This window comes from Spodoptera frugiperda, chromosome 18 (assembly GCF_023101765.2).
Source record: "Spodoptera frugiperda isolate SF20-4 chromosome 18, AGI-APGP_CSIRO_Sfru_2.0, whole genome shotgun sequence".
Classification (NCBI taxonomy): Eukaryota; Metazoa; Arthropoda; class Insecta; order Lepidoptera; family Noctuidae; genus Spodoptera; species Spodoptera frugiperda.
In genome coordinates this window covers 8,779,191-8,791,373 of record NC_064229.1, presented here as the reverse complement: position 1 = coordinate 8,791,373, position 12,183 = coordinate 8,779,191, and the positions used below count along the sequence as shown (strand labels likewise).

The following is a 12,183-nucleotide window of genomic DNA, read 5'->3' as shown; positions in this document are numbered from 1 at the left end:
CACACAGATATCTAGTTTATGTAAACAACTAAACCTAGCCCTTTTTTCCATGGAAAAATATCGGTTGGAATCCTATGTTCTATACCTAGAATAGGAATGATGACGGGGTATGAAAATTAAAAATCTATTTAGTTCATCAGTTAGGCAATGAAAAAATATTGGACATGTATTTTTTATTTTGTCATATAAGATAACAATACTTAGATAAAACGGATCAAAGTTTAGGAGTGGGAGCAAATACGTCATTTCTATGTATAAAATGTACCTACTTAAAAGTAACGCGATATTTCAATTCGATATATCTTCGAAAGTATATGTTCGAAAGCTTAAAACCGATTCCCTGATCTCAATCGTTTCCATTGCAATAAATATTATCCTACCGTACCTTCACAGAAAAAGGCACTACAATGTAATTTTTTTTTTACAATCTACATTCATAATCTCGATGACCAAATGACCACTGTCACAAAAGCAAACATGACCCCAAATTTATAGCCTTTTTTGCAAAGCTGGACATGGCAACACCTTTAAAATTGAACGCAGCTGGTTTAAAAGACCACAATAGTAGCAATAGAGGGGATCTATTTTGCAGATGAGTAGAGAACAGCTGGTAATACTAAGCTATGATAAACCAGTATAAACTGACCGTCAATTATGCGGAAAGGTCATACAAAGCGGGACCATGGTAAAATGGATTTGTGTGGGTCACTGGTACCCAAGTCTTTATCATAGGGACCCGTGGCGCACGTGGGTCCCTTTGTAGTGGCACCCGGTGGTTAATTGTAAGTGGGTTGGTCAATGTAGTTACCTATTTGGTTAGTGATTGACTGTTTTGTTTTTTTGTTTTAGTGGTTGTAATCAGGTCCTATTGTTTTTTTTTTTTTGGGAAAATGTAACTTGTGCTTGTGCTTCTTGAAAATATTATTGGTTCAAGAACAGTGTCGTTAAGTCACAATAGGAATAAATGCGTATTTGGGGCAATTAGTAAAATTAAGCATTGATTTATGGGTGGTCTGAAGAGGGAGATTTAAGGGCTGCTGAATCAATCAATCTTTTCGTTTGCCGAATCTGCTAGTTTATTAATAGTTTATCGTATGTAATATACCACATAAACACATAGAAAAACATAAAAAAGCAAATAAACAACCTCACAAAAGGTTCTATTGTAAATAAGCTTGACTTCTATTTGTTTTAAGTCAAACAGCTCCATAACTTTATATCGGTTACTGACCTAAAAATGATCTAATTAATTCTAAACTTGTAAAACTCGAAAGCAAAGAAACAAAGCCCAATGGGTTGCAGAAAAACCGATCCAATGACAAACAAAAATATGTTTTCTCAATCCGATGAATGGATTTACTCGTATTTGAATGAACAACTGGTCGGGTTTGTTCACAAACAATAAATATTGAGTTCGCTGTCAAAAAGTCGGGTGTAATGAACGAAAATTTTAATTAACATCTGTTGTTGTTGACGGAACACGGATTGGTGAATGAAGAATGGGTTTGTTGTGAATTTAACGATTGTAGATTGACTAGATTGTATGATTGGGTCATTTTGTGGAGGTTTAAAATGAATCTTGTGATTTTTTCATATAAGCCGGTAAGTGAGTAAACGGATCACTTGATGGTAAGCAATCGGAGTAATCTTGTTGTAACACCCGAAACACCAGAGGCGTTACAATTGCGTTGCCGGCTATGAGGATTGTTGCGGATTTGGGAGATTGGGGATAACACTCATACGACGAAAGACATTGCAAGCGTTGTTTCACGTCGGTTTTCTATGACGCGCATGCATGACTTTTCCATAATTATTGGTCACTAAGTAATTAGCAGAGAAGTTAAAGAAGAATGAGAAAATAAGATTGGGGTAAGATCGAGCTTAGCTGCCAGTGGCTAGTAATGGGTTCACAAGGAGACAGTAACAAGCGCATGGTGAAGTGCATAAGTGTTATATTTTACCTACAGCCGAAAAAACTTGTTTATGTGTGGATTTTTTTTCTGTCTAAAACTAAAAGTAAATAATGCAATGGTTAAGAATTTGCTGCAGATGGTGCTTTTCGGAGAATGAAAATTCCTAATGCCTAACTTTATTTAATTGGAAAACCGCCAGAAAAATATAGACCTTTGAAACATTTTTATTTGACTATATAGTAGATTATTTTTCAATAGAGTAGATTACGAATGTAGTTACAATCACGTTTCTTTCAAGTATAGTATAATATATGTATCTCTCTCTGATTGAGGTCTACAATTCTACATTCAGCTACTGTAAAAAGCCCGATTCGGAGCGGCGGACTACCTAGTTTACCGGGGCTTCGGCTCGAAAAGCAGGAATAGAAACGGGGTGGTTTTTAGTCAGTAAGAGTCTGACACTCCCTCTCGCCTCGCCCAAGGCCAGAGAAGTCATTGGATGATTTTATCCCTAAAAAAAGCTACGGTAACAAATATAATATCTTCTTACAAAAAAGAATAGCAACATAAAACTACTTCTACCTCTTAAAAAAGTAACATAATGTTATGAATGATTTACCTACGTCATACCCTCACAAATCATAACAAATATATATTTTTAACTTTACGCAATATCTTGTAGAATGTTGGAAATTCTTCTCATGTACGTATGTATGGTAGAAACATCAAAAGATTGGCAATGTTTTGCTTTAACATCGTATGATGGTTCGTAGTACTTTGTAAAGTACTTCATACGTTTTAAGCAACAGCTGGTCTTATGGACTCTCGTTTCTATGAATATGTGAGATAAACTACTGACAGGAAAATTTCCTGTTTGAGGTTGTAATATTTTTTTGATAATTTTCCTTTTGTTTAAAATTTCTAGCTAATTATTTATTATGTTATCGGCTTACACACGTAACTGTTTGACAAAGAAGTCGACCAGTTTCTAGTCATGCTAGATGCTCATATTCATGAGCAGCATTCCGCGACCCATGATGCGGCAATTGTCACGCTGCCACATCCAGCTAATTGCTAGATTTCCGAATCTTTAGCAAAACAATATTTATTCTATTCTAACATACAAAAATAACTTTTCTATATAAACTATTCGATTATATTTGGAGAGATTACCTCATTTATCTAATTGACTTAATACATATGTATACAGTCTATAGTCTACAGATCAATGTATATTATGGACATTTTCATTCATAAAACCGCCTTCTCCGAATGGTCACACAAGGACAATAATATTGGTGTTATTGCTTTTTTTGTTAATATCAAATAACCACGTCATCTCTACCTACACATTCTAGTAAAAAGACACGATTTTAGTTATGCATTGGACTTAAATATCAACACATTTTAACATCCACTTTACAGTGGCGTGGCGCTAGTGTCGTTTAAAAGGACTTTTTAGTAGACAATTAGTTCGAACTTTATTAGTTCCAATTTCGTCCACCTGAACAGATAATTTGGGACATTTGAGTTGTAATGAGTCTGGGTAATTAGACTTGGAGATAAGTGACGCCATATTACTTTAGACATTAAATGTAAATGCTTTGTTATCTATGGCAGTCGCCATGTTTTTTGTTTGTTATTATTTTTCTATTGTTGTCTGTTTTTTTTGTGGTGTATTTTATTAGAGGAGAGGTTTTAAAGGGATTTATGATTTTCACTGTCTGCTTCATTCATCTTACAACTGTTAAATATGTCGAGACTTATTGATGTCATATAAACATAAAATATGACAAAAATAATCAAAAGATATGTTAAGTAATCCTACAGAATGTATGAAAAAAAACTAACATAAATATTATACGAAAGATAGTTTAAGAACGAAATTAAAATAACACTCGTCTCAAACATAATCAGCTAAACAAACATAACATTACATCATACTAAAATCAACACACAAATTCCAGTACAAAATTATCACTTCACGTAAACATCAAAAGAAAAAAAAACCGAACACAAAATTACCTGTAATTTGATCAACACTTAAATTAGGAACACTCATTATGCACAACACTGCTCACAGGCACAACACTACGCGATCTCAGAAACATGCAAACTCCTGCGCATCTTTGCCGACACTGAATCACTCATTCATACGAAAATTTTCGATCTATTAACTGCTATTTGTTAGGTATTAACACAAACTGTTGTGCAACTAAGTAGCCGCTTTTACTAAAACCGTAAAAAACACTTTTATGCATACATATGATTATTTAAAATCTGATAACGGAGCGATAAAGATGTTAAAATATTGACGCGTCTCATTAAAAAAACACTGGCCACAACGTAATTTTGTCACAAATTGAAACCGACACGCATTCTTTATTTGATAATTTGAATTTTTCGGATTTAAATCTCGAATGCGTTTGAATTATGAATAATATTACACGCCATAAATAAATAAATAATTTGACTTTGGAATTGAATTTGTTTTTTAACGGTTGTTTTAGTTACAAAGTCGGTTATTTTTGAGATTTAAATGGCGGTGATTTGAGTGTACTGCCCACGGATGTAAGAAACAAACGAGTGAGCCAGTCAGTTAACTAAGAATGAGATTAGTTATCAGTTTTTATCGCAAACGGTCGTTACTTGCGTCCTTAAATCGCTGGACGCGTCACCGATAGTGGGCCAGTTATGAACTATTTATTAAATAAGTATGGATGTGGTAATAGTGCTATTTACTTTTACATAATAAGAATAATAATATACGGATAATTTACTATATATTAATAAACAATCTTTGAGTTCTGATTGACGGTAATATACATGACCTATTTTTTATGGCAATTGGGGCTTACGAGCAGACTTGTCACCTAATGGTAATCGATCAGTACCCATAGACACCGGCACCACCAGAGGAGTAACAGGTGCGTTGCCGGCCATTTAAGAAGGAGTATGCTCTTTTCTTGAAGGTTTCAAGATTATATAAATTCAGAAAGTCGTGCTGATTCTTCGGAGATTACAAGGTATTTCCCGAAAATTTTAAGGCATTTGTTATGACCGAATGAAGTTGCAGACATTAACTAGTTTTAAATAAAAATAAACCTTTAACCTGTGTAATGTGTATGTCTATGTCTTATGAATAATGATAACATTGTAGATTGTAGTTATGTACAATTAGCGCCTTAAAAGTACTTGGAATGTGGTATCTTGAAGATTTTCCTGTATTTATAGGTGTGGTTACGATAACATAACACATTACATAAACAAGCAATTATATCTATTCTATAAATAGGTAACTTTAATGTATTATTTTAATAGCAATTTATTATAAAATACTTTATTATACTTTTGAAAAACATGGTCATCAAAAACGTAGTAATATTGTAGTCTCTTTTACTAGGCTTATAAGAGTGACGATGTCGTTCTTTTCCATTAGAATATACACCTTGAAATGTATTGGTTTAATACCTAGCTTTACTGGCAGACAGACTGACGGACTATTATTTATTTATGGTTTAGTTGAAATAAGTACTTTGACTTTGGGTAGATTCTCATCATCATCATATCAGCCATAAAATGTTTACCTCTGAACATAGGTCTTCCTCAATAACATTTAAATTCGACTTACCGACTCCTTTTATTACAAACTTCGTGTTACATAATGATTTAAATAATTAACAAACAAAAATATTTAGAACTTCATTATCTGTTATGTCATTCATCCTAACAAGCATACAAGGTAAAATTCTTTCGTATCTTCACGCCTTTTATCCCCGAAGAGGTAAGCAGAGGTGCCACTGTACAATGTATACCCACTTTTCATCATTTATGTTATAAGTCCCATGTGATTAAGGGGTGAATGTATTGCCATTTACTGGATACATTTCCAGACTCCGTCACAACAGTTTTAGTTAAACTAGGTACATACATTCATACATATCGTCACGCCTTTAATCCCCGAAGGGGTAGGCACATTATGGCACGTAATGCTTATGTACACCCACATTTCACAATTTTTGTTGTAAGTCCCATGTAATAGGTGGTGAGCCTATTGCCATATACCGGGCACATTTCCAGGCTCCGTGCTACCACTGAGAAATTTTCGAAAAACCGAAAAAAGCCCAGTAATAGTAGTATATAGTAATAAAAGGTAGTTAAATGATAAATGATATTTATTTTGCAAATAGGTTATAAAATAACACTTTTACACGTCAAGTTTAAACTAGGTGTCAAATCGAAATCTAGGGTGTGTGGAATTCTTATTACACTAAACCGCCCGGCATAAGGAGACACTGGATCATTTGAGACCACCTCCGCTATACAACACCATATAACTTTATTTCTACAATATTATACTAAGCGCATTTAGAGTTAAAATGTTGTGTATTTGTATACAGATGACGTGATAGTACAGAAATCGTGAAATGATCTCATTGTGTGGGGTTGTCGTAGGTGGTAGACAGTGAGCCTTCTTTGATGCAGCTTTGCAATAATATCGATAGGTATTTACTTAACATTCAAGGTTGTATCGCTTTTAAACTTAGTCCACTATACGTGCCTACATTCGTTTCGTAGCTTGAATGGGATTTGTATCAGATAAAAAAAAATAACATTCTAGATATATGACAGAGAAACTGACCGAGTGTAATGCAACATTTTGCTCTACACTTGCACCATTTGTGAAGAAGACTTATTATATTTTTCATAAATTCAGCTAATTTATACGATACGGTCACTTCATACCTGACTACCTTTTTAGAGGGGAAAATCATCCAATGGCTTCTCTCACCTTAGGCGAGGCGAGAGGGAGTGTCAGACTCTTACTGACTAAAAACCATCCCGTTCTTACTCCTGAGCCCCGGTAATCTATTAGGCAGTCCGCAGCTCCGGATACCTTACTACCTAAGGACGTAAATCAATTCAGACAAAAAAAAAAAAGATTTTCATAACGTAAAAAATATTTTCTAGACATCATAGAACGGACACAAAGTACCAACTTAGATACGAAAACGACTGAAATACGTCGTGAAAATTTTACTACCTTAGTGAAAGTGTATAGGATATTACTAAGTTGGGTAGTCAGCAGAGATAGAGCTCTGCAATTTTTATAGCACTATAATAATTTAACGCTGTTTTAAAGTCCATACTTACGGTGTAATGTGACCATGACTGGTGTAGGATTTGGGATAAGTATTTTAGGTTATAATTGTTGTATTGTCCTATGTCCTGAAACCACCCAAGGTGAAGCCTAGGGTCCTGTACAGGCGTTGTTTTGCGCGGATGGACGTTGGGAAACTTCGAGAGGACGCGTCGGCCATTGACTGGGGATCACTCCTGGAGGCGACCGACATAAACGATAAGGTGAACATTTTCAACGGGACTTTGACTGACCTCTATGATCGTCATGCTCCAGTAAAGAGGGTGAAACTGAAACGCCCTCCTGCGCCTTGGATGACCAAGGGGATACAGATGGCGATGCGACGCAGGGACCGAGCGTTTCGTAAACACAAGAGAGATCGCACCGAGGAAAATTGGGCGGCCTTCAAGATTGCTAGGAATCGGTGTAATCAGATGGTGCGCAACGCTAAACGCCGTCATATTCTCAACACTATCTCCTCTTCTTCTTCTTCTGCCGATATCTGGAAGTTCCTCGGAACTCTGGGCATCGGCAAATCGCAACACTATGACCTTCCTAGTTCGTTTGGTCTGGACGACCTCAATCTCCATTTCTCCACTGTCCCTAAATTGGATCTCCAAACCAAACGAGCAACTCTCTCTTTCATCTCCGGCCTGAGTCGTCCCTGTGTAATTCGTCCCTTCTGCTTTGCACCAGTGCAATTGGAAGAGACCCGGAAGGTTATCCTGGAAGGATATGGGTTGTGATGGTATTTCGCGCGATATGGTCACAACCATACTGGATCTCCTCCTCCCAATCATAACTCATATCCTAAACTTTTCCTTGTACTCCAATGTTTTCCCATCTACATGGCGCAAAGCCTATGTCCGTCCTATTCCAAAGATATCCAATCCCACTCTTCTTACACATTTCCGTCCAATATCCATCCTTCCCTTTTTATCCAAGGTGCTCGAGGCCTGTGTCCATAAGCAACTCTCCAATTTCATTTACCACAACTGTCTTATTAGTCCGCTGCAATCTGGATTCAGGCCTGGGCACAGTACTGTCACCGCACTCCTTAAGGTTATTGGCGATGTGAAGGCAGGAATGGAGGCCACCGAGATCACAGTGCTGGTTTTGGTGGACTTCTCAAATGCCTTCAACATGGTCGACCACGATATCCTACTAGCTATCCTCTCCCATCTTTCGGTCTCTGATGATGTACTGGTGTGGTTTTCCTCATATCTTCAGGGGCGCCAGCAGTCAGTCCACGTCGATGAGAGTTCATCAAACTGGAATCACCTGGAAGCTGGCGTCCCTCAAGGCGGTATTCTCTCTCCTCTTCTATTTTCAATTTTCATAAACCTTATTACACCTGAACTCCAGTGTGCGTACCATCTATATGCCGACGACCTACAGGTGTACTGTCGGGCTAAGCTCGGTGAATTGCCTGAGGCGATCGCGAGGGTGAACGCGGACCTGGCGGCTATACACAACTGGTCTACGAAATATGGAATAGCTGTAAACCCGAATAAATGTCAGGCAATCGTGGTGGGAGGCTCTCGTACCCTGAGCAGGGTTGACGTTGCAGCTATACCGCCTGTTCTGTTCAATGGTGCGACCATTCCGTTCAGCAGTGATGTGAAGAACCTTGGCTTGTACGTTGATAGCAACTTGACCTGGCGTGTTCACGTCACCAGTATATGCCAACGGGTTACTGGAACGCTGCGGTCTCTGTATCGCTTAAGGAACTTTCTTCCGTCCTCCGCCAAGATAATGCTTGTCCAGTCCTTGGTTTTCCCCATTTTTGATTATGCTGATGTGTGTTTTTACGACCTGAATGCAGACCTACTCAACAAACTTGACCGCCTTCTGAATAACTGCATTCGATTCGTCTTCAATCTGCGTAAATACGACCATGTCTCTGCATTTCGATTGCAATTAAAGTGGTTGCCCATACGCCAGCGCAGGGAACAACGGGCGTTAACCACTTTATTCTCCCTACTAAACTCCCCTAATTCTCCTACATATCTATCCTCTTATTTCCAATATATAAGCGCAAACCACAGCAAGTATCTCCGCTCCTCTAATAATCTTCTTCTACAATGTCCAACTCATCGTACTGACTTCCTTCACTCTTCTTTCTTCATACAATCCATTTTGCTGTGGAATGCGCTGCCTACGGATGTCAGGACGGCGACCAGTCGACTGTCCTTCAAATTTAGGCTTCGTGAGCATATATGGAAGAGGCTGACAGACTCAACACACACATAGTACATGTATGTATGTATGTATGTATGTATGTATGTATGTATGTATGTATGTATATATGTATGTATATATTGTAATATTTATTGTATATATAACATGATCGTTATAAATATAATTATAATTTATTTATCTTTTAATATTTCAATATGTGCCTGCTGTTACACCTGCTGTTGTCTCTCTGCATCACCCCAAGGTTGACTGGTAGAGAATGCCAAATTGGCATTAAGTCCTCCTTTGTACAATGTACATAAAGTGTAAAATAAAAATAAATAAAATAAAATATGAAAAAAAAAAATTTTTAGAATTGTATTTTTTAGTAAGTGTGGCGAAGATTTATTTTTAATATATTCATTTTATGGTTTTTTTTTATTGAAAACTATTTTTTTATTATAAAAAATGTGTCAATTAAAAATAAAACGCTCTTTTTTACATCTCTATTTTTTTAGATAACATTTATAATCATACTTTTATTCACATAACAGCACTTCAAAACAATTCAACTAAAAATAAATCCTTACACCATAATCTTTATCAGAAAACCAAAAGTAAACCTCTATTCTTACCTTCAAGAAATTTAGAAATAGCGAGCGAATGTTATCAGAACATAAATATAACATCATAAGTCATAACATCGCTTGAAATAATCCAGTTCCGATAGTGAATGCAGTAAAATTGATCGATATCGATTCCAGTAATTCTGAATCATCAAAATCAGGTGTTTACTCATGAATCTGTAGTTTCTGTGAACGAAGAATGTTTTATGTACCTGTGTTTAGTGTTTTGGTTTCGGTTTCTAGTGCATTGGTATTTGAGGAAATATTGATTATTAGCTTCTGTCAGCGGTTTTGCTTGTGTTTCCGTGGAATAAAATGTGTTCATGTATCCTATGTGTTATTCTAGATCATAATCTATCCTTATTAAATAGACTATAATCTACCCCTGTTCCAAATTTCATCCTGATACCTTCAGTAGTTTTAACATAATTATATGTCCATTTCTTCTACTCAGTACTTAAAAGAAATGAGCTGTTTTGGTTAATTGATACAAGATTTAAGTTAACACAGCATTTTTTTGCGATTTTCTCACACAATCAGACGTAATATAAGCCGCTGATATCTTACTATTAGGTGATCCGTCTGCACGTCCTACTACCTACTATCCTATAAAAAAATCTACATTAACCATGTAATCCACTCAACCCAACCACAAAACTCCCCAAACCACACATAACCTGGTCACCCTAGTCCATAAAGCAAGCAGTCTACACAGCAATAATAAACTCAAGACCGATATACCCGAAAGTGGCGTGTGGTCACCCTGCACAGATGCGCTTCCCCGTATATTTGGAAATAGAACTAGGTTACACTGGAGATATGCTGCTCTCAGTCTGTTACTATGTGAATTTGCAAGTTTATTGGCAATACTGTGTTATAATATTATACAATGAAGGTTGATAGGTAGACGTATACAGTATGGAGATCACTCATATGTGTTAAATGAAATTACAAGTAATAGTAGTCCATAGAAGCATAATACAGCTAAATATTTCATTCGAAGCTACACTTTGGAATGAGCACCTAGCTTCACTGACAATTCAATTTGACGTTTCAAAAGTGCGTAAATGAGAATTAATTGAAATAAATTTGACTATGACTTTGACTTTGACAACGAAAACCAACAAAAAAAAACAGACTTAGGTAATTAATGATTTATTCTAGGTGCTATTAGCACAAGAATAAATAGGTAATTAAAGAAAAGTAAATGCTATATTTCACTGGTTGTATTCATCACTGACATAATTATATTACTTATATTCCATCATTGACTGCATTGCGCGGTGGCTAGCCAGCTGACTGCCGCGCAACGTGTAGCTGCGGGTTCGATTCCCGCACGAAGTAAATCTTTGTGTGATCCACGAATTATTGTTTCGGGTCTGGGTGTGATGTGCATGTGAACTTGTATGTCGGACGAGTATCAAATAATTTGATATCGATTTAAGATGAGCGGTAATTGTCAGTAAAAATAACCGACAAACGATTTTTATTGATACAATTGTAATATAAATAAATATTAATAAATTGGAAACGGATACAGTTTGATAAATATTTACTCGTATAATTACAAAATGTCTTTGATTACATTATCGACACGAACAAAAACACAAATTAGTTAGATAACTATATTATCTTAATGTTTGTTCTGACATTTTTTTTTTTGTTTAAGTAGAACACGAGTAATGTTGCTACAGAGACTTCAGTTTTCATACTTTATTTCAAAAGTATCTATTTATGGTTTAATCGGAATAAATTATTTGACTTTGACTTTGGAAAATCAGTGCAAGTGTCATGTATAGGAAAAGAAAGGATTTCATATGTTAATGGATAGAAAAATTGAATTTAATTTAGCTATTTTAAAAGTAGACATGTTAGTTCATGTAAGTAATATTATTTTTACAACTTTAAAATGGATTTCAGTCGTCGTGAGTGTCGTCAAATCCTCTAAACCTTACAAAATGTCAATTATAATACTTCGTAGTAGATAGATACATATTTATTATATTTATGTTTATATAAAAACAAAAAGAAGCTCAATCTGGTTAGTAATAAATCTTCCTTAAACCTACGTTAGTACTAAACCTAAATCAACACAAAATTACATAGCCTTAAATTCAAATGGCAAAGTTGACTCTCCACACAACACATTACTCGTCACCACAAAACCAAGATGGCGGCGATGATTATAATGTAGCGAAGCATCAATCATCGGCACCAGGTCAAGTGTCCTACTGACGTCTGGTAGACAGCAATTCATGATTATAAATCTATACTAATATTATAAAGCTGAAGAGTTTGTTTGAACGCGCTAGTCTCAGGAACTACT

General features: G+C 36.0%; 1 protein-coding gene across 5 annotated transcripts in view; it reads right to left on the bottom strand.

Moving 5' to 3' along the window:
- Positions 1 to 12,183, bottom strand: part of LOC118277857 (rho GTPase-activating protein 7) — a 355,041-nt gene that overhangs the window by 90,289 nt on the left and 252,569 nt on the right. Inside the window, exon 1 of one of the 5 annotated variants that reach the window (XM_035596827.2) lies at positions 3,939 to 4,416. The exons of the other annotated variants lie outside the window; for them this stretch is intronic. Coding sequence (XP_035452720.1) covers positions 3,939 to 3,975 — 37 coding nt within the window. The 5' untranslated portion in view covers positions 3,976 to 4,416. Of the gene's footprint in view, positions 1 to 3,938; positions 4,417 to 12,183 lie in introns of those variants that run through there. 5 annotated transcript variants of the gene reach the window in all.